The 27,983-nt window shown below is 46.9% G+C and overlaps 1 protein-coding gene across 1 annotated transcript; it reads left to right on the forward strand.

Moving 5' to 3' along the window:
• The first annotated feature begins 6,414 nt into the window (after window positions 1-6,414).
• On the forward strand, window positions 6,415-27,751 carry SLC47A2 (solute carrier family 47 (multidrug and toxin extrusion), member 2). Its single transcript, XM_006877431.1, has 15 exons — window positions 6,415-6,468; window positions 9,155-9,160; window positions 9,641-9,784; window positions 12,354-12,455; window positions 12,740-12,808; window positions 15,147-15,295; window positions 16,226-16,268; window positions 22,045-22,089; window positions 22,434-22,531; window positions 23,114-23,211; window positions 24,287-24,400; window positions 25,176-25,243; window positions 25,994-26,102; window positions 26,888-26,963; window positions 27,589-27,751. The coding sequence occupies exons 1-15, from the start codon at window positions 6,415-6,417 to the stop codon at window positions 27,749-27,751; spliced, it is 1,338 nt and encodes a 445-aa protein (XP_006877493.1).
• Window positions 27,752-27,983: the final 232 nt, after the last annotated feature.

Below are 27,983 nucleotides of genomic sequence, written 5' to 3' on the forward strand. Positions count from 1 at the left end.
GGAAGCTCCTTTGTCCTGTTTCCCTGGAAATGGCAAATTGGGCCCTAACGGCTTGGTTCGTTGGTACCTTGGGGATAGGGTTAGATGTAGGTATACATGTGTCACCTTAGCTCCATCCCACACCACCCCAAACCTTGTATTTATGTTGGTACCTCTCACCACCTCTCCATCATCCTGTCCTTAGAGTATGCAGTCAAGTTTTTGTCAGTTGGGCTACAATGATCACAGGTGTGATAAATAATCAGATTGTTGGGTGTGTGGAGAACCTCCCATCTCCTCCACCACCGGCATGCCATCATGGATTGCACCTGCTAACACCAGTGCCTGGGCCTGCTTGACAGAGTGACATGAAATGTCTGCAGGCTCAGTTAAGTGTTCCTCTGTGCTACTTCCGTCCCAGGACTCTATTGCCTCCCAGATGTTCCATCTGCTACGGGAGCAAGTTAAAGTTACACAGCCTCAGGGCCATGCTCTATGGGATGGCCTGCATGTCTGTATACATCCAAAAGCCCCTGAAAATAACAGTCATAACACAGATTGGTTCTTTGCCCTCAACATGGTGACATACACTTGTATTGATTGTGGGGATATTGTGCTTAGGAATTGTATTCTGTTGTAGCAGATACTGTTTCTGTGGCCTGTGGTTACAATTCTCAAATGCCCAGGCCCTAGGGATTGTGTGGAAGACTGGCAGTAAGATTGTAAGGGACATTTAAGGGTGTTGGGGTGGAGTGCAAGGACACAAACAGAATGCTCCAAAATGACCACACCAAGGTCACTTCAAACCACATGCTCCTGCTACCTAGGAAGAAAGAGACACCCCTTCCTCCCGCTAAGCAGATGAAAACCCTTTGTTCTCTAGGAAGAGGGCAAGCAACCCAGCACCTTGTGATTTTCCTAGCTCTCCTAGTTCTGCATACCACCCTTAATTGCCCTTAAACATGTGAAGCTTGTGTACCCCATGAAATAAAAAGACCCTGTCCCACGCCCCTCGTGTGGAAGAAAAACTTCACTATGCAGTTAGATGCAGCTGCGTTTCACCCTTTGTAGGTAAATTCCATTACCAGTAAACCATCTCTTTCATTATTATTTATTTTTTCTGTAATAAACAAATGTTTCTCAGAAAGCGTCCTGGGCATCATTTTTTCACTCTCTCAGCACTTATGTATACCGAAGGATTTTCCCTCCTGGGCTTACGCTCCAACAGTGTTAAATGGGCACATTCTACTTGGGAGTATGGAAGTCAGAGGGGTATGTGTCTTCAGTTTGTCTGGAGTTACAGACCCTAGCCCACCTCCTTCACGCAGAAAAATTTCACTGCCTGGATGGTCACGAGTGAAGACAGCTGTTTCTTTTTCATCCTTTGTAAATAATTGCCCTTGTCAGGCAATTGCCGTCTCTCTTATTGTATTTTCTGTAATAAACTCATGTCTCTCAGATCACAAACAGCAGCTGTTTACACAGAAAGCTTTTCCCTTTTGGGCCTAAGCCCCAACACCATCTAAGACACAACTACTGGTTTCTATTCATCTGGAACAAAAGGAAACAAGGAAACCAAAGACTCTGAGAAGAAAGTCTATAGCATTAATCTATGCTGAGACCATAAAGACTAGTCTGGCCACCACTACCAACCATTTGGATTCAGAGCTACAGTAGATAGATCCTAATAGAAAATTTTTTTAAATGTAGAACTTGGAGACCCTCTCCAGGGTAACTACGGGTCGGAACCGGCTCATCGGCCCTTAACAACAACAAGACCAGAACTCAGTCTCCTGAACAGAACTCAAATTCTGGTTGAGTGTAAAGGACTCCCTGAGAGTACTGCCCTGAAATACTCTTTAAACCTTGAACTGAAATGATTCCTTGATGTCGGCTTTAGCTAAACAACAGATTGGCTCATGAGTACTTAAAGTCCCTTTAAAAAACCACCTGCATGAATTCAAATCGTGAAAAATTACTCTGAAAGTCAAGATGAGAAGATAAGAGGATCGTGAAACTAGAGACTTGTAAATTGTACAACCCCAATGCAATAATGAGAAAGATGACGTAAATGTAACCAATTATCACCGCACGATTTATGGAGAAATGTTAAACAGAATCCTAACTTCTTATGTAAACTTCCACTTTAAACACAATAACATAGTGTTTAAACAACCCAGCGGAGCCCAGCTCTACTCTGACACGCATGGCGTCACCATGATTGAGCGTTGCCTCCATGACACATGGTTTTGGTTTAAGCCATTTTCAGATGTTGGTCACGGCTCAACAGAAACCCTGGGGGCAGAGATCAGACAGGTTAGTTCTCCCAGTTAACCTTTGCCCTGAAGGTGGATGGGAGGCTGAGGGCAGGGAGGCCAGAGTCCTTAGCCTCCGCTGTGGAGAACTTGGTGTTTTGCCATCACGAGGGCTGAGGAGGCCTTTGATATCAGGGAGTGAGCGAGAGGGCATTCGCTACTGCACTGGGGGTGCACAGCTAAGAGCAAATCCAATGCCTTCAGGCCTATTGAAGTATAAACAAGCAAGGAAAGGTTAACAGAGGCCCTGACCATAGGCTGTACCTCACAGGATCGGATTAATCAGTCCCCTGTGGGTGAGCCCAAGGGCAAGTGCTTCCCTAACATGATGTACCTTCCTGAGGCCTGTAGGCAACTCTCCACTCTAGGCAAGCTTTCACATAGCAGGGTGGCCAAGGGGTGCCAGGCCACCAGTTTGACTAGGTTACTTCTGATCAGTGGCTTCTGGCCCAGTTATATATTTTGGACTCCTGGTGTGGCGCTGTAGGATCAGCACTGGACTGCAAACCACAAGGTCGGCAGTTCAAACCCACCAGCTGCTTCTTGGAAATCCTATACAGGGTCACTATGAGTCGGAACTGACTAGACAGCACTTCACAACAACAATGTTGAGTCAGTTCTGTTGAGTCCATTGTATCTATGTTATTGTGAAGTGCCGTCTAGTCGGTTCTGACCCATTGCGACCCTGTATAGGGTTTCCGAGGAGTAGCTGGTGAGCTTGAACCACCAGCCTTGCAGTTCAAATGGCTTTGCAGTCTGGTGCATTAACCCACAGCGCCACACCAGGAGTCCTGGTTGTATCTATTGTTGTTGTTTGTTGTTAAGTGCCGTCGAGTCGGTTTCGACCCATAGCGACCCTGAATAGGGTTTCCGAGGCTGTAAATCTTTACGGGAGCAGATCGCCTCATCTTTCTCCCGCGGAGCAGCTGGTAGTTTCGAACTGCTGACCTTCCGGTTCACAGCCCGATTCATACATATATTTAAATACACATCCTTCTTCCTGCAACAGCTAAATCCTCAGATAGGAAGAGGCACCCTGAGAACTTATGGCACAACCACAGGCCTTGTCAGGGCAGTGAAGCGGTGGAGAGTCAGGGGACTGGCCACCCACTGTCATTTGGTCAGGAAACCACCTTGAACCCAGGTGTGTGTTTTGAGCACTTTCAATGCCACTCCATCCCCTTTCTACCTCACCCCTACATCCTACCATTCCCAGGATCCTGTAGCTTTGGGCTCTTCTTCCCTGTGAGGACCAGGGAGAGGCAGGCCCAAGACCACTTGGAGAAGCAGCAGAAAATGGAAAATGAGAAGAGAAATGAAGTGACCCTGAATCTCTGTTCACTACCTCAGGTAAGAAGGAAGTAGGAAGAAGTAGAGATTAAAGGGAGGTGTGTTTACAGGAGAGAAAAATACTTCTCCTCATGAACAGAGAGCTCTGTGGACCAAGGGCTCACTGAGGAGCCAATGTCCAACAAGAAGTTTTCCCCAAACCCATAACTGTCCCTCACCATTGAGCTCAGGAGTCCTGTCTGCTCTGCCGTCTCTTAGGACATATCCATGGGGTGGGCGTAAGGGGACGGGAGAGAGGAGACAGGAGTGAAGAGACGAAAGAGGAGAACATGAAGTGAACAAAAATAGAAAGAAGGGAGATTTGTGGGTGGTAAATTTGAGGCTGCGAGGTTTCTGTCACCTATCCATGAGGAAGTGAAGTTGATTTTTTTCCCCCTAGCCCTTTAAGTCTGGGCAAGCCTAGTAGAAGTACCACAGGCTAGTCAACAGGACTGGGTCTTAAGACTGATGGGACTCCCTTTGGCTTTTGAGATGTTCCCTTTCAGCCACAGCTGATGTGGGAAGCCCAAGTTGCACAGATGATCATGTAAAAGGACATTAAAACATGTAGCCAGTGACTTCAGCTCCCAGATGAGGGCCATCACCAACTGCCAGTCACAAGTGAGTTGTCAAGACTGTCTAAGCTCAGGCAAGCCTCCGGTGACACCAAGCAGAGGAAAGGCCTCCCTACTCTTTCCTGCCCATCACAAGTTGACATTTGTTTCAGTCTTTCAGGAATTTGTGTCTGTGACTAAAGGTCTTTGGGGTTGAGTCATCTGATGTACTCTCCCTTAAAACCCCAATAGTTCAGAGTTGTCCTGATTTTGTCCTTCTTGAGGCTACTGCTTAGGTCTCTTCTAGATCACCTGCTGTTAAGCCTTCATCCTTCTTCCCTCTCTTCCTTCTTCTTTCCTCCATCCCTGGCTCCCACCCGTCCCTTTATCATCTGACATCATCCCAAGTCATTTCTGTGGTTTCCATCAATGAACCACAACTGACCCACAAATTGGCACAATAGAGTGAGTTGTAGGCCGCAGCCCTTCAGGGAAGTGGGAGAACTTGGGAAATGTTATCATCTGAAAAGTCATGAGTCTTCCTTCACATTCTAGGGGGCTAGTAGCCCTGTACTGAGAGTAATCTCTCAGGTATGATGTCTAAGGTCACCCACGGAGCAAGACTGGGCAGGTGGTAGAGGGGGGAAAGAGGAGTAGGGGCAAAGCTGCTTCAGACAGAATTGAATAACTGGAAGAAAAAGCAATGGCTAAAATGTCAAAGTTCTCATCCAGCCACAGGATAATACTCAGGGCCGGTGTGCCGCTGTGCCGAAAAAACACAACTGTTTCCTCATGGCTGAATCCCCAGATACCCAACCCAGAGACTGAGTCTGAAGCTTGCAGATGCCCCGCTAGATATGCAATCACTCTAGAAGTGGGACATGTACTGAAAATTACTAGAGACATAATTGGAAAGTCAATGTTTGGGAGAATTTGGGATACTTGGAGATCCCCAAACCCCCAAACCTCAAAAGAATAGTCACCATTGTGCCACATTTGCTGGAGAGAGTAGTCACTGCCTTACAGTGGAAAGGGACCAATTCAATTCCCCCTTCCTCTGCAGGAGCTGATTCACCTAGGTTGGGGATTGTCACACTAAACAGAATGTGGAAGAGAATGGTTTCGCCCAGAAGAAAATGTACGAACAGGTTGTTTCTATCATAAGAATCCTGAGGGAATACTTCTAAGAATGAATTTGAAGACGCTCAACCAAGGACTTCACCAAGGAAGATGAGCCGACCTGTGTAGTGCCCCTGCTGAACCCCACTTGTCAGCAGCTCTGGTAAATCTTAACCCAGAATGATAATCTGTCTTGAATGATGTGGCAGGTTACTTGGACTGTATTCCTCCCATCTTGGAGGGAGAGAGAGTTTTCCCTCAATAAAATAAAATAAAATAAAATAAAATAAACACTAGACTTAGAGTAATCCACCATGCCTGGATTACTGAAGGTCTCTTCTGTTGTCATGAGATCCCACAACATTGCTTCTGACTGTGGGAGCCACTGTTAAAGGGGTCACTGCTCTTGCCAAGTGTCCCATCATCTATGAACAGTCAGGTTTACACAACACAGCTGGTTTTCTATAAAAAGGTTTTTAGTCACCATTTAGAAAGAGAATGTCTAACCAGGTAAGGACTGGATGAAGATCAGAAGAATATGGAAAATGTATTGGAAGAATGGAATACAAATACTAGCAATGGTTTTGTAATTAGAATATTATAGCTTTTGGTCTGTACTTCCTCTTTTTTGACCTGCACTTCCTCCTTTTCGTCCTCAAATTATAATAATAATAATAATAATAATAATAATTGCAATGGTAATACACTTTCTTCTCTTTTCTCTTTGCTGGTGTCTTAGGCTGGGTTCTTTACAGAAATAAAACCAGTAAAGCTGTAAGATAAGCACTGGACTGCTAATCCCAAGGGTGGTGGTTCAAACACACCAACCACTTCTTAGAAGCCCTGTACAGAGTTCTGAGTTGTAACTAACTTGATGACATTTAAAAACAACGTGTATATGAAAGAGAGAGAGAGAGAAGTTTATATCAAGGAAATGGCTCACAGAACTTTAGAGATAGGCAAGTTCCACATCTGTGGGTCAGATGTCCAGCTGGAGGCTTTTCCTGATTCACAAAGCTGTCTGTCAGACAGTAGGCTTCTGGCCTCAGAGGCGACTGAATCCAAGGTCAGCAGGCCAGATGGAAGGCTTCTGAAGACTTCCAGAATCAGCAGGCAATATGGCAGGCCGCTGGCTCAAGTCCATGAACTGGAAGTCCGATGATGAGCCAGATGTAGGCTCCAGACCCAGCAAGAAGCAAGCCAGCTTTTTCAGTGTCCATGTATACTGGGAAGGAGCGTCTGGTAGCATCGTGGTTACGGGTCAGGCTGCTGATCTCAAGGTCAATAGTTCAAAATGACCAGCTCTTCCATGGGAGAAAGATGCAGCTTTCTGTTCCTACAAAGATTTACAATCTAGGAAGCCCTAACCGTGACCCACCAGCCTTGCAGTTAGCAGTCCAGTGCTTATCCTCAGCACCACACCATGTCTTACTTGCCAAACCACTGAGAATCCTGGCCCAGTCAAGTTGACACAAAACGTTAACGATCACAGTTAGTATTAGATAAATCTGCGATTTTCAATTTTGAATAATTAAATGTTCTGTTTTTCTGCATTGTATACTATCACAAGAACTCAACAGAACAGCAGGAAGATACCGTACTCAGATAAGACACCGTATCTAGTGGAGGCTGATTGCGTCTTTCACTTCTTCCCCTACTGAACAAAAGGCAAATGTGTCTAAAGTTGGATGTGAAATAACTGCATAGGTGAGGTGAGAGCATTTGGGAATTCTTTGTATGGAAAGAAGGCTGTTTGCACATGTGGGGGAAGGGTGTGCTTGTGCTAGGTAGTCAAGGGGTGGAATGTAGTGGGTATCTCTTGTTTGTGCTTGTCCTGAATCCTTTCCTTTGAGGAACAGCTGATCTCTCACTCCACATGGCTCTGAGAACGGTCAATATTGGAATCCTGAATGCTACACACTTGAGCTAAAAGCACAAGGGACGGCAGTTGCTCCTCATAGCTCCTCTTACTCACCTCTCCTCGGCTGAACACACACCCTGAACTCGGATCCAGACTGGAGCAAAGTTGGGCAGCAGTCTAAGTCTCTCATAGCCTCACTGCCCTGCCATCTGTCAGGGGGTCACAGATGAAGAAGAGAGAGAGAGAAACCTGAACGACAGAGGAGCTTACTGGGACACCAAATGACAGCCTCAATGGGCAAAATGGAGAACAGGGGAGAGCCGTTTCAGGCATGCCAAGTCATGCCTCAGCCATGTGCAAAAGGGGCCATGAGCTACTACAAGAACAGGCAAGTTGTTCGCTGGGGAGCCATCAAGGCAAGCAATCAAATCCCTTCAGGATAAATCCCCCTCCAAGACTGAAACTCAAAGGGAACACATGAGCAGGCATGTGAGCTTGCTGGTGACCATGTTGGTCTCCTGGGGAGTGGAAGTGGGGGAAAGGCAGCAATGACGATCTGGGATGAGTTTGACCATGTCCATAAACTGCTGTCGACCTGGAGATGAGAGAGAGAAGAAGAGGGGTTGGCTAGTCTGAAGTGTGGTGAGACCTGTGAATTCCTGAGCCCATGGACAAGGACATAGCCACAGTAGGCTGGAGTTGAGAGCAAAGCTCCCAGCTGGTGTGAAGTGAGGGGAGACACACAAGAACACCCAAACTTGTACTTAGTGCTCATTCAACTTGCATTTAGTGATCATTCAATGACTTGATGATCAGAACTCGACTAGAGGAAGATAAAAGATAAAGGAAACAAGTGTAAATTGCTACAATTTGATGCACTTGACCTATTCTTATGGATGTAGTAGCTCAAAATACTGAGAGGGAAAGAGTCTTCATATCAAGGATCAAACATATCCCCTCTGTACACAGGGTTGATAGGAACAGGCAACTTATACATTGGCTGCCTAAAGTGGGGGCTATAAAGGCACAAAGTGACTGGCTTACAAGTTTTCAAGACGGAGTTTAGTTTAAGAGTGTGTGGGGGAAGGTAGAATTCCCACTGAATAGTTTTCATCTTGTCTAGATGGATCTGCTGAAAGGAGATGGGGTTGTTATCATGACTAATAGTGACTGTCACAATTGTAAAGGTAGAAGTTTTGTAACAAAAACTGGGGAGTAGTTAATCTTGTAAACAGAGAACCCTAGGCCCATCGAGGGAAAAGAACACAAGCAAAATGCATGACCTTATCCAGAGAAGCAGTGACACCAGAGATGGAGACAGAAATGAAGGCATGGAGAGAGAGAGAGCAGCTGAGGACTCTGGACTCATGGAAAGAGAGAGGCTGTGTGCTGGCAGCCAGGTGTTGGTGGCCAGGGGCAGGCTTGCAGAATGTGTCCTTTGTTTTTTAAATGATTATATATTCCTGAGTGTTTTTGTGTACACCCCACCCCCCCAAACAACAACAAAACCCCCAGAGGGAATAGGAGCAAATACTGTTGAATGATGATGCACAGAGGAGATTGTAATCATTGCAATGAAATGATGAGTGTAAAACTGATGCTCCCTCATGTAAACTATCATTCAATTCACATAAAAACTAAAAAAAAAAAAAAAAAAATAGGAGGGGGGAGGGTGTGTGTGAGACTCCAGGACTCCCTGAGACTAAAGGCAAGGAAAATCCTTCCAAGTAACTCAGTGCCTATCCTCAATCCCAGCCCCACTCAGCAGGAAATTAAACCACAGCTCCTTATACATAAATGTAAACTCCAAGGCACGCTGTGGGTTAATGCGCCAGACTGCAAAGCCGATTGAACTGCAAGGTTGGTGGTTCAAGTTCACCAGTCACTCCTCGGAAACCCTGTATAGGGTCGCTATGGGTCGGATCCGACTCGACGGCACTTAACAACAACAACAATGCTACAACCAGCATGACCATTTGTCCCTCGCTCCCTCACAGGCAAGGGTATGGAGTCTCTGTCTGTTCTGTGACCCTGGCAAGCTGCCCACCTCCCTGGGGTTTCAGCCCTTAATCTCTAATGGACGTTATGATGGAGTTGGGAGGCAGGGCATTCCCCAGCATTCTCCACCTGAGGCCCTAGTATCCCTCCTCACTGCCAGGGGAAACCAGCTCAAGCCCTTCTCCTCCTCCTGAGGGCCTCCTGTCTGGGTGACGGATGGAGTCACAACCAGGCACCGGATGGAGTGACTCTATCCTGTGCCCCCTCGGGGCAGTCTCACTCTGGCTGGGGCTGTGGGAATGTTAGCAGAGCCACGAGGAGGCAGGATGTTCCACAGGTTGCCATGGCTGCCCACTTGTCTCCCTCACCGTCTCCCCACCCCCATCTTTTACTCATTAGCCAGGCTGTAAGGTGACACGGGGTGGTGGTCAGGGGCACCTTAGCTAGTCGGGCAAAGCTGTCTGGGAGAGAGCTCTGGCCCACAGGGTGACCAAGCCCCACTTGGGATGGACAGCTTCCAGGACACGGGGGCTCCAGTCCGTTGGCGCTACTGCCCTGCCCTCCTCAGGTTGTTCCCCGTGGGCTTTGGAGTGGAGGCACGGAAGCTCTTTGTCCTTGCTGGACCCTTGGTGAGGAGGCGGGGTTGGGGGGCCATTTGGGTTGAAGGGGCAGGAGGGTGATGTCCAGATAGGACACAGGAATATCTCAGGGACTGCTCACACCATTCCCCCAAGACACCGTCCAATCTGCACCACACCCCGAGCTGGTGACAGTGGGTTGGCCCCTCAAAGCCAGGGACAGTGCCTGGGTGGCAGGGGGCCAGATGTGCCCAACCCCTCTCAGATTGGACTGAGAAGTCATAGCAAAGCTCATATAAAAGATTGTAAGAGGACTGAGACTCTGGGCCTCTCCGACAGGAGAGGATGAATCTTCTACCCTTCCTAGTTCCAAGTTAAAAAAGTCTTATATTTCTCATCTTGTTGTTGGTATTGTTGTTAAGTGCTGTTGAGTCATAGCTGCCCGGTATGGGATTTCCAAGGAAAGGATGGTGAGTTTGAACTGCTGACCTTGAGGTTCAAACTGACCTTGTAGTCCAATGCTTATTCTACAGCGCCATACTAAGACTCCATTTCTGATCATGTTGTTGTTGTTAAGTGCCATTGAGTCGGTTCTGACCCATAGCGACCCTGTACAGGGTTATAGGGGTAATAAATAAATATCTCTAAAAACTTCAGACAATATCAAAAGTCAATAGGAAGATTCCCTCAGGGAAAACCCCCTTCCAAGACTCAGACTCAGTGGGAATACATGCTCTGATTGGTGACCATGTTCATCACTGATAAGGGGAAGTGAAGGAAAAACAGCAATGAAGTTGCGAGTTAAGACCTACAACGCTCAATAGACTCCTGTGAACCCAGCTGGAGACCCGGTTGGCCAGCAGTGTGGCAAGACCTGGGGACTCTGTGACATAGCCACAGTGACATAGCCACAGAGGACTAGAGTGGAAAGTGAAGCATCCAGCTGATAAGAATAGAGGGCATATGCATAAGAACACCCACACTTGCAGATAATACCCACTTGACCTGGCTTCAATGACTGGATGATCAGAGCTCAACTAGAAGAAGAAAGAAGAGGAAAAAAAAGAGTAACCTGATACAATTTGATAAACTTGACCTACACCTATGGATGTAGTAGCTCAAAAGAAGGAACAAATTTTTACAGCGAGGATCATTGCCACCCCCTCCATACACAGGGTAGACAGGGATGGCCAACTTGGACATTGGCTACACAAAATGGGGGTGCTACAAAGGCAAGAAATGACTGGCTTACAAGCTTTCAAGAGGGAGCCTAGATCCAGAGGGTGCAGAGGAAGGCAGAATCTCCACTGATTAGTATCCAATCTGTCTGGGCGGGGCTGATGAAAGCAGATGTAGACAGGTCTCTTGTGATACAATAGTGAATGATTGTTACCAGGACTGATTGTGAGGGTTGGAAATGTAAAGGTCGATGTTTTGTAGCAAAGAGGGGAGTGATTAACTTTTCAGTCTAGGAGCAGAGGTCCCTGGGACCATCAAGGGAGAAGAGTAGAGAGTGGGACCCTACCCTGAGAAGCAGTGATGCCAGAGATGGAGGCAGAGATGATGATGTGGAGAGATGGAGTGGGTGGGGACTTTAGACCCAGAGAGGGAGAGGGGCTGTGTGGGGGGTGGGCAGGCTTGCGGGATATACCTTTTGGTTGGTTGATGATGCATGGAGGGTATTGTAACCATGGCAGTGAAATGATATACGACAGGATGAATGTAAAGCTAATGTTCTGCCATATAAACTATCACATAATTCACAATAAAACATTAAAAAAAAAAAAAGTCAATAGGAAGAAAAAACTCCATCTCTAATTTAACCACCTGGAAATAACTGTTGTTTATATTTAATTTCACTCTTTATTAATAGGACCTGATCAAAATCTCCCATGTTACTATAATCCTAACAGCAATTGTTAACTGTTGTCAAGTTGGTTCCAACTCATAGCGACCCATATAGGGGTTCTGAGGAGCAGCTAGCGGGTTCTAACTGCCAACATTATGGTTCATAGTCCAGTGTTGATCCTACAGCACCATACCAGGAGCTGGATACAATATTTGTGGCAAGCTTGTGTGTAACAAGCACAGTGCAAAGTGCTTCCCATGGGCTACCACAGTTTTAGGGGAGAAACAGAAGTCCGGGGTCCCACTGCTGCTGGTGGCTGGTGGTGGGATGCGAGCAGGATCCAGATCTCCTTGCTTCCAGCCCTGTCTCCTTGCAAGCCTGGATCACACTGTGAAAGGTTCAGGTCTGATTCTGTAAAGGGAGTTTGCCCAGTGGGTGATAGTGTTTGTGGTGGGTTTCTAAATGAGGGTCCCTCGGAGAGACCTGCTGGTACAAGGCAGAGGTGGGATGATTCTTGTCCACCAGTCTTGAGGAGCTCTAATGGTGTAGAGGTTTACGAGTTGGGCAGTTAACTGCAGGGTTAACCGACTTTCTGCTCTAGAGATTTACAGCTTCAGGAACCCTATGAGTTGAAACCAACTCAACGGCACACGACACAACAAGCTTCAAGGAGGGGCTTTGGGCTGTGAGCGCTGAGGGTGCCTGGGGTGTTTCCTGGGCCAAGAGGCCGATCTGGGCAGTGGGAATGCCTACACGTGGGGCTGTTCTCAGTTCCTGTTCCAGGTGCTGACCTTCCTGATCTATGTGGTGAGTTCGGTATTCTGCGGGCACCTGGGCAAGGTGGAGTTGGCATCGGTGACCCTTGCAGTGGCTGTGAGTACTTGGCAGTCCCAAGGAAAGCCTAATACTGATTGGTGGGGTGGGGTGGGGTGGGCAGGTGACTTGGACCATCTGATTTGACTGATGCAGTCCACAGATGGGGCCCCAGGGTTAGAGGTGGGGAGAGTTTGGGCCAAGGCACAGCCAGATAGGACAGCCAGAACGAAGGTCTTGGCCCCATTTCTGGCCCAATCACCCTGATGTCACTCCAGACACAAGGTCCTCTCCTAACTTTGAACCTGACACATTCTCGTGTTTTCTCCTGTGAGCGACTCCAGTTTGTCAATGTTTGTGGAGTTTCCGTGGGATTCGGCTTGGCCTCGGCATGTGACACCTTGATGTCCCAGGTAGGAGAGATCCCTAAAGTGGGCAGGTGGCTGGGCAACGCAAGAGCGATTCCTATAAATGCTGCAAGAACAGTAGGACCATTGAAGGTTTCTTTGTCTCCCACTGGACCTTGAGTCATAGTCCTGCAGACAGACCCTGGGGACAGCTGCCCATCTCCATCAAAGATCAAAGCAGAGATAGCATTGGCAAGTTGTTGCGAGGAACCATGAAGAACAAAGACATAGCAGTAGTCTTTGGCTTGATGTCCCAGTAGAGATCACCAAAGAGAGAAAAAAGGAACCTTAACATGGTCCACTCACTTCCTCTCACCCCTCCACTGACTGCCCCCCCCATGCCAGCAAGATGTTTAGATGTGTCAGGTGACAGGCACTGAGGGCACAGGAAGGGGCCTTCCTGCCTGTGTCCCAGAGGGGGGTATTCAGGCTGCTGTGGGCCACAAAGTGGGTTCCCAGAGTGTCGGGGACCGTGGACCCTGAGGGCCAAGGAAGTGACCTCCTGACATACTGGGTTCACATGGACCCTGAGGGCCAAGGAAGTGTCCTCCTGACATTTTTTTTTTTTTAACACCACAGTTTATTTGTAAACATGTTTATGTATCAATAGTCAAATTGACAGCACTTTCATACACTTCATTGTATAATATTAATATCATACCAGAAACAATTCACTGTACTCACTTACAGTTTGATACTTTAAAAATCTTTAAATACAAACTATGTTTCTGAAACACTGAACATAAAACAGAAACATAGTGGCAGAGAAAATGAAAAACATTATTAGAAACCTACATAATTTTGTTTCACTTGCCAAAAAATCTTTTGTTACAATTTTTAAAGACTCAAAAAGTCATTTTTCTCTCTGCCTACAGTGCTAAACCTCTTGATGGAGGTTTAACTGTTTCCTCTGACGGCTCTTCTAATGGGAAGGCTGCTTTTGTCAGTCCTGGCATGGCTCTGAGGGTTGAGATGGCACACTACAGAGCCTTATGAACTGCAAGATCGGTGGTTCAAGTTCACCAGCATGTTGGTTTCTAATAATGTTTTTCATTTTCTCTGCCACTATGTTTCTGTTTTATGTTCAGTGTTTCAGAAACACAGTTTATATTTAAAGATTTTTAAAGCATCAAACTGTAAGTGAGTACAGTGAATTGTTTCTGGTATGATATTAATATTATACAATGAAGTGTATGAAAGTGCTGTCAATTTGACTATTGATACATAAACATGTTTACAAATAAACTGTGGTGTTGATCAAAAAAAAAAAAAAAAGTCAGGAGGACACTTCAGGTCCATGTGAACCTGGGACATCAGGAGGTCACTTCCTTGGCCCTCAGGGTCCATGTGAACCCAGTATGTCAGGAGGTCACTTCCTTGGCCCTCAGGGTCCATGGTCCCCGACACCAGGGCAGTATTGCCGGGATGTAGCTCCTGGCTTGTTATGGACCTTAGCTTTGGAATGAAGAACACCATCTTCACCATGCACTACTGAAGAACAGTGGGTGAGAAGTGAAAGGACATGGGACTAGGTTTGTTACCTGCCCGACTTATGGCGAATCATACGCAACATAATGAAAGTTTCTGGGTCTTGCACCATCTCTGTGATCAGCTAAGGATCAGACCATTGTGATCTGCTCACTGGCTGATTTTTAGAAGTAGATGGTTAAACCTTTATCCTCGTCCATTTTTGTCTGTATGTTCTGCTGAACTCTGCTCAGCATCGTTGTAATACCCAAACCTTCACTGAGAGATGGCTGAGGCTGTGCATGAGATAAATGGGCTGCAATGGAACCCGAGTCAGACGTGTAAACAGCCCCTCATATGGTTGTAGGATAAGCACTGACCACATGGTCAGTTTGATCTGCAAGGTCGACAGTTCAAACTCATCAGCTGCTCCTTGGAAACCATACGCAGGGTTGCTATGAGTCGGAACCGGCTGATGGCCCTTAACAACTACAACCATAATTCCATGAGCAGGCGATCTCGTGGGCTGTAATTGGAGGTGCACTTTGGGAAAATGGAGCTTGGGTGACATAAAAGTTTAAGTGTTCAAACCCACTCAGAGGCACCTTGGAAGACAGGCCTTTCCATCGGCTTGTGAAAGGTCACAGCCTTGAAACCCCTGTGGAGCAGTTTTAATCGGCACACATGTGGTTGTCACTAGTCAGAGTCCACAAGACCACAACTAACAATACCCACCTGGTGCTAGGCTGTCACACACCTGGAACAACTTCCCCTCCAGCCCCTGGACCAGTGGCAGGCAGGGCCAGGATTTTCGGTGCTCCCCCCACCCCCCTTAGCGAGTGGAGATAAGCAGCGCTGACTCCACCTGGTTTTGCAGAGCTTTGGCAGCCACAACAAGACGAACGTGGGCGTCATCCTGCAGAGAGGCACGCTCATCTTGCTTCTCTCCTGCTTCCCCTGCTGGGCGCTCTTCCTGAACACTGAACAGCTCTTGCTGCTCCTCCGGCAGGACCGGGCCGTGTCCAGGTAAGCTCGCTCCTGCTGGAATCCCAGGATTCTGGGACTGCGGGAGATCCAGGGAAACGTGGCACCCCGCCTCCCAGGCCCCCACTCTTCCAGGCAACATAATGGTCCCAAGTGCACAGCATCTATAGGGATGCTATGGCATGCTGTGCCAGTTGTGACCAGCAGGGAGCAGATGAGTGACAAACGGAGAGAAATACCTAGGGATTTGCATTTGTGTCTTGAATTCTTGGTGCCGCGTTGTAGCCACATCACTAGGCTGCGAATCACAGGTCGGCAGTTCAAACCCACCAGCTGCTCCTTAGAAACCCTACATAGGGTCATTATGAACCATAACCAACTACAACAACCTGACAGTTTCATAAACACTTTTTAAAGCAATGACGTGTTCACCCTAGGAAAAGAGAACTGAGGCCATGTCATATGATTTACAAATTGTTGTTGTTGTTAAGTGCCTTCTAGTTGCTTCTGACCCATAGCGACCCTGTATGGGGTTTCCTAGAAGCAGTTGGCAGTTTCAACCACCAACCTTGCGGTTCAAACTGACCTTGCAGTCCAGCGCATTATCTTGCAGCACCACACCAGGGCTATTATTAAATGTGAAAGCCTGAAAACAGCTTGTTGGGATGCCTCCTTATTCATTTGACGTTGTATACACTTCTCTTGGTTATTTCTTGATAGGCTGTAACTTTTGGTTTCTTGCAAACGACATGTAGAAAGCCCAGGTGCACTCTGGTCCCCTTCTAGCACCTGGTGGCGTCAGCCCCTGACTGCTGAGGTTTCACATGCGGTGGCTGAGTTCAGGAAGGACTGATGAAAGCTTTTTCCAAGCACGGGTGCCCCTGGGGTCCTCACTCAGGAAGGTCAGTGCTGAGAAGGCCCTGCCTGCCCTGGGTCACCTCAGTCAGCTTGCTGCTTCTCCTTCTCTGGCAGATTAACCCAGGACTACGTGACTATTTTCATCCCAGCACTTCCCGTAAGTGTCCCCTTATCTCTGGGCTTTTTGTTCTGCTGAGCCAGGAGGAGGCTGGGATTATCCTCATCTAACTTCCTCGTGTGGTGCTATAGGATAAGCACTGGACTTCTAACTGCAACGTTGGTGGTTCAAATCCACCAGCTGCTCCTCAGAAACCCTATACGGGGTGGCAATGAACGGACTCAAAGACACTTAACAACAATAACATCGTCTGATTTATGGCCTTTGTACCCTATACATGAAGCACATCTCAACCACAGGAAAGATGGAATTGGTAGAATAGGAGTTTAGGATTCCAGCCTATGATTCCAGTCACTGCAAATCAGATTTAAAACAAATAATACAGCCGCTCTTCCGATGAGAAAACTGTGTATTAGAGAAAATTTGGAAAGTGTGGGGATGAAAATTTTCAAATCATCTGTAATCCGACCAAGGTCCTTGGATTGTGCAGAAGTTCTGCACTTGGCTGATTACCCACAGGCTGATGGTTTAAAGTTACCCAGCACCTCCGTGGGAGAAAGGGCTCGCTTCTTCCATAAAGATTACAGTCAAGAAAACCCTGTGGAGCAAATCTATAATGTAACACCCGGGGTCACCGTGAGTCAGAATGGACTGCATGGCAATGGATTGTTGACAATCCTAACACTCCCAGAGAACATGTGGTGATATGTCTCTCCAGGATTCTTTCTGTTCATGGATGTGTATGGTCAAATACATGCATATACACTACTCATGTGAAATACCTTCACTATGTCTATTTGTATTCTAGCCTGTTTATTCCTACATAAAATATGTCATTAGTTTCATGATATGATTAAATAACATCCTGCAATAGGAACTTCAAATGTTGTTGTTGGGTCAGGTGGCAACAAACAATAACGCCATATAGTTGCATCATCATTATTTGGTTGTTGTTGTTAAGTGCCGTGGAGTCGGTTCCAACTCATAGCGACTCATTTCCAAGGAGCAGCTGGTGAGTCTGAACTGCCAACTTTGCAGTTCAAACTGACTTTGCGGTCCAGTGCAGTTGCTGGATGTTTACATTGTTTTCAGTATCACTGTTATAAACAACCGCCTGTCACTCTGCCACACTGCGGTGGCTTGTGCAGTGCTGTGATGCTGGAAGCGATGCCCAGCTGTGTTTTCAATACTAGTAGGGGCACCCTTGGTGGACAGGTTTCAGCTGAGCTCCCATACTAAGAGAGACTAGGAAGAAGGAGAGGCAGAGCACTTCTGAAAGGTTAGCCACAGAGGACATTATAAATAGCAGAGAAATATTGTCTGCCACGGGACAATGAACCCCTCAGGTTGGAAGACGCTCAGAATACACCTGAGGAAGAGCTGCTTCTTCAAGTAGAGTTGACCTTAGTGACAAGGAGAGAGCACAGCTTTCAGGACCTGCATTTGCTGATGGGGTAAAACTCAAAATGAGGAAACAGCTGCAAACCTCCATTAATAACTGGGACACAGCATGGAAAAAGAATGAATCAAGGAAAATTGGGAGTCGTCAACAATGAAATGAACATATAAATATCAATATCCTAGGCATTAGGTTCTGAAATGGACTGGGATTGGCCATTTTGAAATGGGCAATCATATGATTTACCATGCCAGGAATGACAAAATGATGTCAGTCACCATCAAAAGAGCATTTTAAGATCTGCCTTGAAGGTCAATGCTGTCTGTGATAGGATAATATCCATATACCTACAAGGGGGTTCTGTTGGATCAACACTGGCACAAACCATGTGATCAATGGTTCGAGCCCACCAGCAGCTCCATGGGAGAAAGATGAGGATTTCTGCTCCTGTGAAGATTTACAGCCCCAGAAACCCAAAACAAAGTCATTATGAGTCAGAACCGACTCTATAGCACTTAACCAAAAAATCATCAAGGAAGACCAGTTAATAGACTATTATTCAAATGGACACACAAACCACTAAAAAGCCAATAAGGATGAAACGGAAGAAATCTGCCAACCTCTTTCATCTGAAATTGATCAAACATGCATATCAAAATGCATTGATAATTTCTGGTGACTGGATTGTGAAAGTTGGAAAAACAGAAGAAGGCTCTGTAGTTAGAAAATGTGCTGGAGATTACGTAATAGAACTTACTTATTGCAAATACCTTTTTTTTTTTTTTCGACAATGGACTTGCATATGGACTTCACCAATGGAATAGATAGGAACCAAATTGACTACATCTATGAAAAGAGATGATGGAAAAATTCCATATCATCAGCCAAAGCAAGGTCAGGGACTGAGTATGGAAGAGATCATCAATAGCTCATATGCAAGTTCAGGTTGAAGCTGAAGAAAAAGCAAACAAGTCCATGAGAACTAAAATATGACCTTGAGTATAATCCACCTGAATTTAGAAATCATCTCAAGTAAATGTTTGATGCATTTGTTACACACTAATGACCAATAACCAGAGAGTTGAAGGATGACATCGAGAACACCAGGCATAAAGAAAGCAAAAGGTCATTAAAAATCCAGGAAAGAAAGAAAAGACCAAAATGGATGTCAGAAGAGACTCTGAAACTTACTTTAGAATGTAGAGGAACAGAATGCGGAAATAGTTGAACAATATCTTTAACATCACATACAAGTACAACTTTGTTGAAGATAATTTAAAAAATGATTGTAGCAGTCCATCAACAGGAAGCTGCCAGAAATTCCAGCTGGATTCAGAAGAAGATATGGAATGAGGGGTATCATTGCTGGCATCAGATGGATGTTGGCTGAAAGCAGAGACTACAGAAGAATGTTGACTTGCGTTTTATTGACTATGTAAAGGTATTCAGCTATGTGGATTGTAACAGACTGTGGACAACATTTGGAAGAATGGGAATTCCGGAACACTTAATTGTACTCATGAGGAACTTAATTGTACTCGTGAGGAATTCCAGAACACTTAATTATGCTCAAGAGGCAGGCGTTGGAAAGAACAAGGGGACACTGAGTCTTTTAAAATGAGGAATGGTTTATGCCAGGGTTATGTGCTTGTACTATGCTTATTCAATCTTCATTGTTATGTGCCATCAAGTCAGTACCAACTCATAGTGACCCTATGTGCAACAAAATGAAATACTGCCCACTCCAGTGCCAACTTCACAATCATTGCTGTATTTGACTACATCGCTGCCTCTGTGTCAATCCATCTCGTTGGTGGTCTTCCTCTTTTTCTCTGAACCTCCACTATGATATCTTTCCCCAGGGACTGGTCCCTCCTGATACTATGCCCAAAGTATGAGAGAAAAAGTTTGGCCACCCTGGCTTCCCAGGAGCACTCTGGCTTTGCTGCTTGCAACATAGATTTGTTTGTTCTTTTGGCAGTCTATGGCACTTTTAATATTCTCTTCTAACACCAGAACTCAAACGCGTCAATTCTTCTACAAGCTTCCTTAGTCACTGTCCAATTTTCACTTGCTTTTGATGTTATAGAAAATACCATGGCTTGGGTCAGGCGCACCTTAGTCCTCAAACTGACGTCTTTGCTTTTAAACATTTTAAAGAGGTCTTGTGCAGCAGATTTGCCTAATGCAAAATGTCTTTTGATTTCTTTACTGCTGTTTCCATGCATCTTGGTTGTGTATTCAAGCAAAATGAAGTCTTTGATAACTTCAATCTTTTCTCCATTTATCATGATGCTGTTTATTGGCCCAGCTGTGAGGATTTTTGTTTTCTTTACATTGAGGTGTAATTCATATTGATGGCTGTCATATTTGATCTTCATCAGTAGATATTTTAAGTCCTCTTTGCTTCCAGCAAGCAAGGTTGTATCACCTGCATAACTCAGGTTGTTAATGAGTCTTCCTCAACTCCTGATGCCATGTTTTTCTTCATAGAACACAGCTTTTCGGATTATTTGCTCAGCACACAGACTGAATAAGTATGGTGAAAGAATACAACCCTGGCACACACCTTTCTTAATTTTTAAAACATTCAGTGTCCCCTTGTTCTGTTTGAACAACTGCCTCTTGGTTTATGTGCAGGTTCCTCATGAGCACAATTAAGTGTTCTGGAATACTCATTCTCCTCATTGTTGTCCATAGCTTGTCATGATCCACACAATATTTACCTGTGGTTTATTGGCACTGCATAGTCAATAAAGCATAGGTAAACATCTTTTCTTGTAATCTAATCTCTGCTTTCAGCCAAGATCCATCTGACATCAGCAATTATATCCTTTGTTCTATACACCTTAACCCTTTTTCATAAATGCTACCCATATTTTTCAGTTTGTCATTGGCTTTTTAACTTCTTTAGGTTTTTTTATTTAAAGACTTTTATTGTGTATATAATTGGGTCTACAGGTCCTTTTCTTTATGATATCTATCTCTGATGAGCTTGAAAAGAATTATCCCATTGGAAGATTATATAGTTATTTGTCTATATTTTCTTTGAACTCTTTTTTAACGATATTTTATTCATTTATTTGAACTCTTATGGTATCTATTTTTACAGCTAAGACTTCAATACTTTTAAAACTTAAAAATTTTAAACTTAAACTTTTTTCTTGCACGGATGATTGAATAGTCTGTTCCTTCTCCATTAATGTATTAAATGCTAAGCTAATACACAAATCCTATGTTTGGGTCAGTTTCTGGGCTTTGGAGTCTGATGCAGAGACTTGGATGGCAGGCAGAATCCATGCTACACTATTTGACTTTTTGTAATGTAACGATGTCGGCTGATTCTGGGGGTGCTGATTATAGATGGCCCATGTTCATCTTCCATCTCCGCAGAGGCGAAGTGTGTGAGGATGGAACTGAGAAGAGACTGTGTCAAGGAGAAGCTGAAGTGGGCTGAGGCCCTGGCTGAGTATACCCCAGCCACATGTAATGGTCTCTTTAGGGCCCAGGCAGCTACAGATTTCTTCAGTATCTTATGTTAATCACCTGAAAAACTGGTTTCCTATAAGTCATACTCGACTCTTCAGACCAACATGGTGGTATCTTGTCAAACAGGATCACTGAAGCTGGATCGGGGGAAACACCCATAAAGATATCATCATAGTTTCTCTCTTATGAAATAAAGCAAAGTCCTTCCATAAAATGATGCTGCAAAATTGAACTGCCACTAACAATAATTACAATGACTGATAGAGCTAATCACAAGGTCCTGCAAGGTCGGTGGTTCAAAATCCATCAGCAGTTTCTCAGAAGCCCTATACAGAGTCGCTATGAGCTGGAACTGACTTGAAAGCTTAACAACAACAGTAACAATAATATTTACATAATACTTGCCTAACGCTTGGAACACCTGGAATGCTTAAATGTGCCAAGATCTGTTGTGTAAGCACTTGGCAATCTTAACTCTGGGCGTGTATAATTATCAGTTGCTGTCAAGTTGGCTCTGGTTCATGGGACCCCATGTGTGTCAGTGTAGATCTGTGTTCTGTGGGCTTTTCCGTGGCTGAGTTTTTTGGAAGGAGATCTCTAAGCCTTTCTTTCAGGTCATTTCTAATCTGCAGCCCCCTGTCCTGACCAGCAAGAAGCAACATGTATGTGTCCAGCATGGCCTGGAGACTTCGGCATCAGTGGACGCTTGTCTGAGCATCCCCAGTCCGCTTCCCCTTTTCATCACCCTCCTAAACTGAGAAGAGTGCCCACTCCCTGGGGGAAGTCCCACTTGTCCTCTTAGAACCCGGGGCTCTGCCTGCAGAGCTGGATCCCAGACGGCCACCAAACTTGGGTATCTATGGCCTGGGGAAAAAATGCCTGTGATCTGTTGTTGTTGGTTGATTTTGTTGTTTCTTTTTTATATAGGCAATTTTTCTCTACTGCCTGATGGCAAAATATTTGCAGAACCAGGTACAGGTCCCTGACGGGAGGGGAGGCTCCCTCCCAACACAGCACACTCCTCGGGCTGCCAAGGGACACCTGCGTGATTCCAACTAAGTGAGACAGGATGGACACTTGTATGCGTCCCCTTTGTCCACCCTCTGTGAGCCGGGGCCTCAAAAGAGAATGTCCCAGGTCACTTTCAATCTGCTATCCCATGTCCTGACCAGCAAGAAGCAGCATGTCCCCAGCCTGCTACAAAGCTGACACATCTGGGCTTGGTCACATTTCGTCAGTCCTACCCACACGTTTGTTTGGAAGTCCTTGCATTGAAGGAACAGAAATAACATGTACCCCAACTTCATTTACTTCAGGGGATCATCTGGCCGGAAGTCCTCAGCGGCATTGTGGGGAACTGTGTCAATGCCTTGGCCAACTACACCCTAGTTTCTGTGCTGAATTTGGGGGTCAGGTGAGCAGCTCCTGCCATGGGCACAGGGCCTGGGGGTGGGGGTGAAGGGCTTGTTCAGGGAGTACTGCCCATTGGGCCTCACCTTGCAGCCTGAAGGCAGTCTCTGCCACTGCTTCACCAAAGCAAGGTCTTGCTGGAGGTTGCTGTGTTATCTTGAAGTTGGGAAGGGCCAAGGGATGGGGGCCTGCTGGTCCTCAGGTACCCTGTGGTACTTCTGCTAAGGGACCACACCCCATGAAAGATATGGGGGAGGGACCATTGCACCATCTTCTGGAACTAGTCCACCAGGAGATACTGAAAAGTGTGGGGCTTGCAGGGTGTTCCCCATGAGAAGGTAGAACTGTTGCCTGGGTGGCGCTGATCTCCCGGCTAATGTGTCCAAAGATCTCCAGGCTAATGGGCAGGGTCGACGCCAAGGATGTGGCTCCTGTCCAGGCCATGACTGTACCTCCTTGCTGCCCCCATGTTAGTGGTCATCAGGAAAGCCGCTCCCGCCACACAGGAAGACTGCTGAGGGTTTTGGAGGAGAGCCAGGGACTGTTGTTTGGCCGTCAGCCACAGCCTGTCTTGCTTGCTTTCCAGAGGTTCTGCTTATGCCAACACCATCTCTCAGTTCCTGCAGACCATCTTCCTCTTCCTCTATATTGTGCTCAAGAAGCTGCACTTGGAAACATGGGCAGGTAGCTGGCACGGGCCCTCCTCAAACGTACTTGAGTAGAAGGTGGGCAATGACACTTTCCAGATGGAGGACCTTGTCTCCATCCTCCTTTCCCTTTGTTCTACCCCTCAGCACACACATCCCTGAAGGTCCAGGACCTATCCCATCCGATGCCCCAATGGTAGAGCGTCCTGATGGGGATTCACCAGACAAACCTGGCCCAGTGAGCATTTTACAGTTTTGATCCTAGTAATAATACAGGCAAGGAGCTCTAGTAGCGTAGTGGTTACGACTTGGGCTGCAAACCTCAAGGTCAGCAGTTCGAAACTACCAGCCGTTCTGCGGGAGAAAGATGAGGCGTTCTGCTCCCGTAAAGATTTACAGCCTTGGAAACTCTGTGCAGGGTTGCTATGAGTCGGAATCGACTCCATGGCACATTAACAACAACAAATAATACAGACAGAATCCTAGGTCTCAGCAGCATGTGGCGTGCTTGGCATTCCTTGCCTTATTTAACTCTTCCCATTCTGCATTGAGGAAACAGACACAGAGAGGATAAATCATTTGTCCAACATGTCAGAGGCCCTGAATGAAGTCATGGACTTCAACCCATGCCTGTTGGATCCCAGGTCTTGGGATCTGAGCATTACGTTGGTCTGATTATTGAATACGGTTTTCCTCTAAGACTCCTGGCTGGGGGCATGGAGTCCTCTCCCAGCCTGCACTGCTGTGAAAGTCCATTTTTCTTCCTTGACCTCATGTTACCCTCCAACAACTACGACGAAGACTAGCACTCAAGATTTTCAGATGGGAGGGGAGGATAGTGCCTGAGGCTCCTTGGTGTCGTGAAGAAGGACATGGATCGACACCAATGTCCCTTCCTGGTCCTGAGCCACCCCATCACCTGGCTCTGCTTCTGCTCAGCGCCTCTATCTTGTGCCTGCATCCCCCTCCTTCCACCCCAACCCCAACTCCAGGGCCATCCGTCCCCCATTTCTTCTGTGAAGAGTGACAAGTTCCTGGGCCTCCAATCCGGGTGGCGGTGGGTGTCTTCTTTGTGGGTGACCGCTGCTCATCTCTCAGGCTTCTGTTCCTAGGCTGGTCCAGCCAGTGCCTGCAGGAGTGGGGTCCTTTCTTCTCTCTGGCTGTCCCCAGCATGTTCATGATGTGCATCGAGTGGTGGGCCTACGAGATCGGCAGCCTCCTCATGGGTACGTGGAAGAGCGAAGGCTGGGGTGTCATGTATCGACAGCTTGCCCAGCCCAGAAGCCCCCTGCCCTAGACGAGGAATCAGCAGACTTCTGAGTATAACTCTGAATCTGTCCGATGCTCCCCTGGATCACTCTGCTGGGCTAGGAGCCCCACTCCCTCCACGGCAGCTCTGTGCCTTTTGTACCTCCCACCTTCGAACTCGGGGTCCCCAGCATGGCCCAGCATAAGGCTGGTCTCTGTGAGAGCCAGCTGAGTGGATGAAGGAGCCAGGGAAGGAATGAATCAGGCCGGAGGGTCTGCGGCCCTCACCTGCCACTCCTCATGTGTTTATCATAGAAATGAGCATAGCTGATATGAAACTCACAAATCCTGGCCTGGAACAACCCGTAGAACCGACGTCTAATCCGTGGCCCTGTTTACAGAAAAGAAAATGGAGCCCCAAGAATGAGAGAAATTGTCCAAAGTTACCCAGCAAACTGATGGCAGGACTAGAGCTTGACCTTGGTCCGTCTCTTATTTAAAGACACCTCTGTCCCCGAGAGGGGTAGCCTAGGTGATACTCTATAAAAGCAGCTGGCCCAGGGTTTCCTGAGCAGGCTGAAACCTCTTTGTCCCCAGAGTAGAGAAGCATGGTGTCAGTCCCGAGTCTCAGGGATCCTCCCCAGTAGGTAGAGCAACAGATGGCATGTGACCTGAGACCTGGATCCCGCATCGGCCACCACTAATGGCTCAATGTTATGCCCCTCTGCTCTCCCTCACCCCTCGTCCCAACAGGCCTACTCAGCGTGTTAGACCTCTCTGCCCAGGCCATCATATACGAGGTGTCCACAGTGACATACATGGTAAGCACTTCACAAACCCTCCCCTTGGGGTCCGCCTCTCACTAGGGGGTGTTGTGGGCAAGGAGTAGATTGTCACTGCACAGGGCACCCTTGTGTCCTGAGGGACCTTTGGAGACCTCTCCGGAGGGCTGTGAGGTGCCTTGTGGTAAGGTCCCCGCTGCCATCAGACCTAGGACCTAGCTGACTGAACCCTGAGCTTACACACGACAGTAGAGTTGTTAACGATTGGTTAGCATCCCTTTACAAACTGGGAGATTCCACATAAGAATCTGAATGCTTGACTTACTGATTTCTAACAAAAGGAGGTCGAAATCCCTACCACAGTTCCAACACCCCTCTCCACCCCACAGCCACCCAGGACCTGCCTGACTCCTGAATCCTTAAGCAATTTTGTTTTCTTGCCCTGAGTTTTTCTGGTAGACATAAAATCACGTCCACTCTTTTAAAACTCCTTTCCTTGTGGACTTCTGTCAGGACGCTGGCTCCAAGCATTCCCATGAGGTCACTGGTGGGATGGATGGATGGGATTGGTAAGGGAATGATTCTGTAGGTCTCTTGGAGTGCCCCCCCCCATGCCACCTCCCACCTCAGACCTCACTATCCTTCCATCTGCAGTGACAAATGTCCCCTCCTCTATCCAGCCCGCTTCACTGTCTCCCTGTCTTGGTCTCTTCTTGAGTCGGCATCCCACCTCGTCTCAGGAACTGGAAGGTGGCCCTGCTGACAGCTACCTTCATATGTCTGACCCAGATTCCCATGGGGCTCAGCATCGCGGTCTGTGTCCGCGTGGGGACAGCTCTGGGAGCCGCAGACACTGAGCAAGCAAGGCGGTCGGCCATCTCAGGAGTGTTGTGTACAGGTGGGTGGTGAGTCAAGGGCCCGACCCAAGTGAGGGTCTGGCATGCTGGGGTCCCGGGGGGCCAAATGCCTTACCCTCCAAAACTAATGTACATTTAACCCAGAGCAGCAGTACCTCTCCAGGCACTCAGCCTTGGAAGCCAGGCCCCAGAAGGCAACCCCGTATGGGTATCTCTCACTTGCCTGTCCCCTCTCCACGCCTTCCATGCTGCTGGGACTCTTGGCATTTAGTGAGGACGGTCACCACTCACTGAAAACAGACCAAAACTCTTTGAAGGTCCTTCCTCTCCAGGGTTCACCCTCCACTTGTCAGTCTTTCCACAACTCTGCCTGGGAACTGGGAACCTGCTTGTCCCACCTAGCAGAGTGAACCTATGTCCTCCAACCCTGTGGCTCTGCTCCCTGTGATGGACAGATTCAGACAAACACTATTGCGTAAAGCCATGGTTTTAAGCACCGATCTACATCAGAACCGCCTGGAGGGTCTCACCTATCAGAGTTCTGAGTCAGTAGGTTGGATATGGATCTGAAAATGGGCATTTCTAGTAAGTCACCAGGTGATGCTTATGATACTAGTACTGGAACTTGACTTCAGAACCCCTGGAGTAAAGACATTTTACATGTTGCCCTTCCGAAGTGACTGCAAAACAGTGTGTATCTCAATCTGAATGAGTGACTAACGCGATAGGGCCTGTGACCAAAGACTCTGGAAATGATTTATCTGATCTAAGCTGGGGTCTTCTTCCGGTTGGGTATTGTCAAGGATGTTCCCATTGTCTCTTCCAGTTGGCATTTCCCTGGTCGTGGGCACCCTGTTGAGCATCCTGAAAAATAAACTGGGGCATGTTTTTACCAATGATGAGTAGGTAATCAGTTTTCATCACTATTCCTGGAAAATGTCAGTGTGGTTCCCAGCTGGTCTTCAGAGACTCGTTCCGGGCATGGCTGGGCGCTGGGTCTATAGGAAACAGGAAGAGCACAGATTTGCTTAAACTGGCAGGAGGCCTCATGAGGGGCCAGGATGGTGCACCCATGCAAGTCCTGTCCTCCACTGAAATGCTGATTTCAAGGCAGTCGTCGAATTGGTGAGGGGTTTTCTGGAGTTAGATGTGTGGAACATACAGACACAGAAAACTCAGTGGTTGGGTTGTCAGTTATGGTTGCATGGAAGAATGACATCTATTATAAAAAAATCCAAGCAAAAACCCCAGTTACCATCAAGTCCATGCAACTTACAGCAACTCTGTGGGTCAGAGTTGAACTCTGCTCCATAGGGTTTTCAATGGCTGATTTTCCAAAAGTATTTCGCCAGGACTTTCTTCCAAGGTACCTCTGGATGGACTAGAACCTGCAGCCCTTTGTTTAGCACCTAGCACATGAACAGCTTGCACCATTCAGGACTTCTAGGAGAGTAAGAAGGGACAGAAATAGGTAATGAAACTTTTCTTCGTGCTCCAAGTGAGTGTCCTTTCCCACTTGTTCTGCAGAGAAGTCATCACCCTGGTGAACCAGATCTTGCCGATTTACATCATCTTTCATCTCTTCGAAGCCCTCTGTGTGAGTACTGCTCTCATCCAAAGCCTGATATTACATGTGCATGAGTCTCTGTCCACCCTCCCTGAGACCTCTGAGAGGTTTTATGATGGTTGAGTTAGCACATGTAAAGGGCTAACTATATGTTATTGTTAGGGACCCTTGAGTCTATGCATAATGAAATGAAACACTGCCAAGTCCTAAGCTGTCTTCATAAGTGTTATGCTTGAGCCCATTGCTACTGTCTCTAAGCCAATCCATCTGGTTAGGAGTCTTCCTCTTTTTCCCCAACTCTCAACTTTACTGAGCATGATGTCCTTCTCTAGAGACTGGTCCCTCCTGATAACAT

Source organism: Chrysochloris asiatica, unplaced genomic scaffold, assembly GCF_000296735.1.
Source record: "Chrysochloris asiatica unplaced genomic scaffold, ChrAsi1.0 scaffold00495, whole genome shotgun sequence".
Classification (NCBI taxonomy): Eukaryota; Metazoa; Chordata; class Mammalia; order Afrosoricida; family Chrysochloridae; genus Chrysochloris; species Chrysochloris asiatica.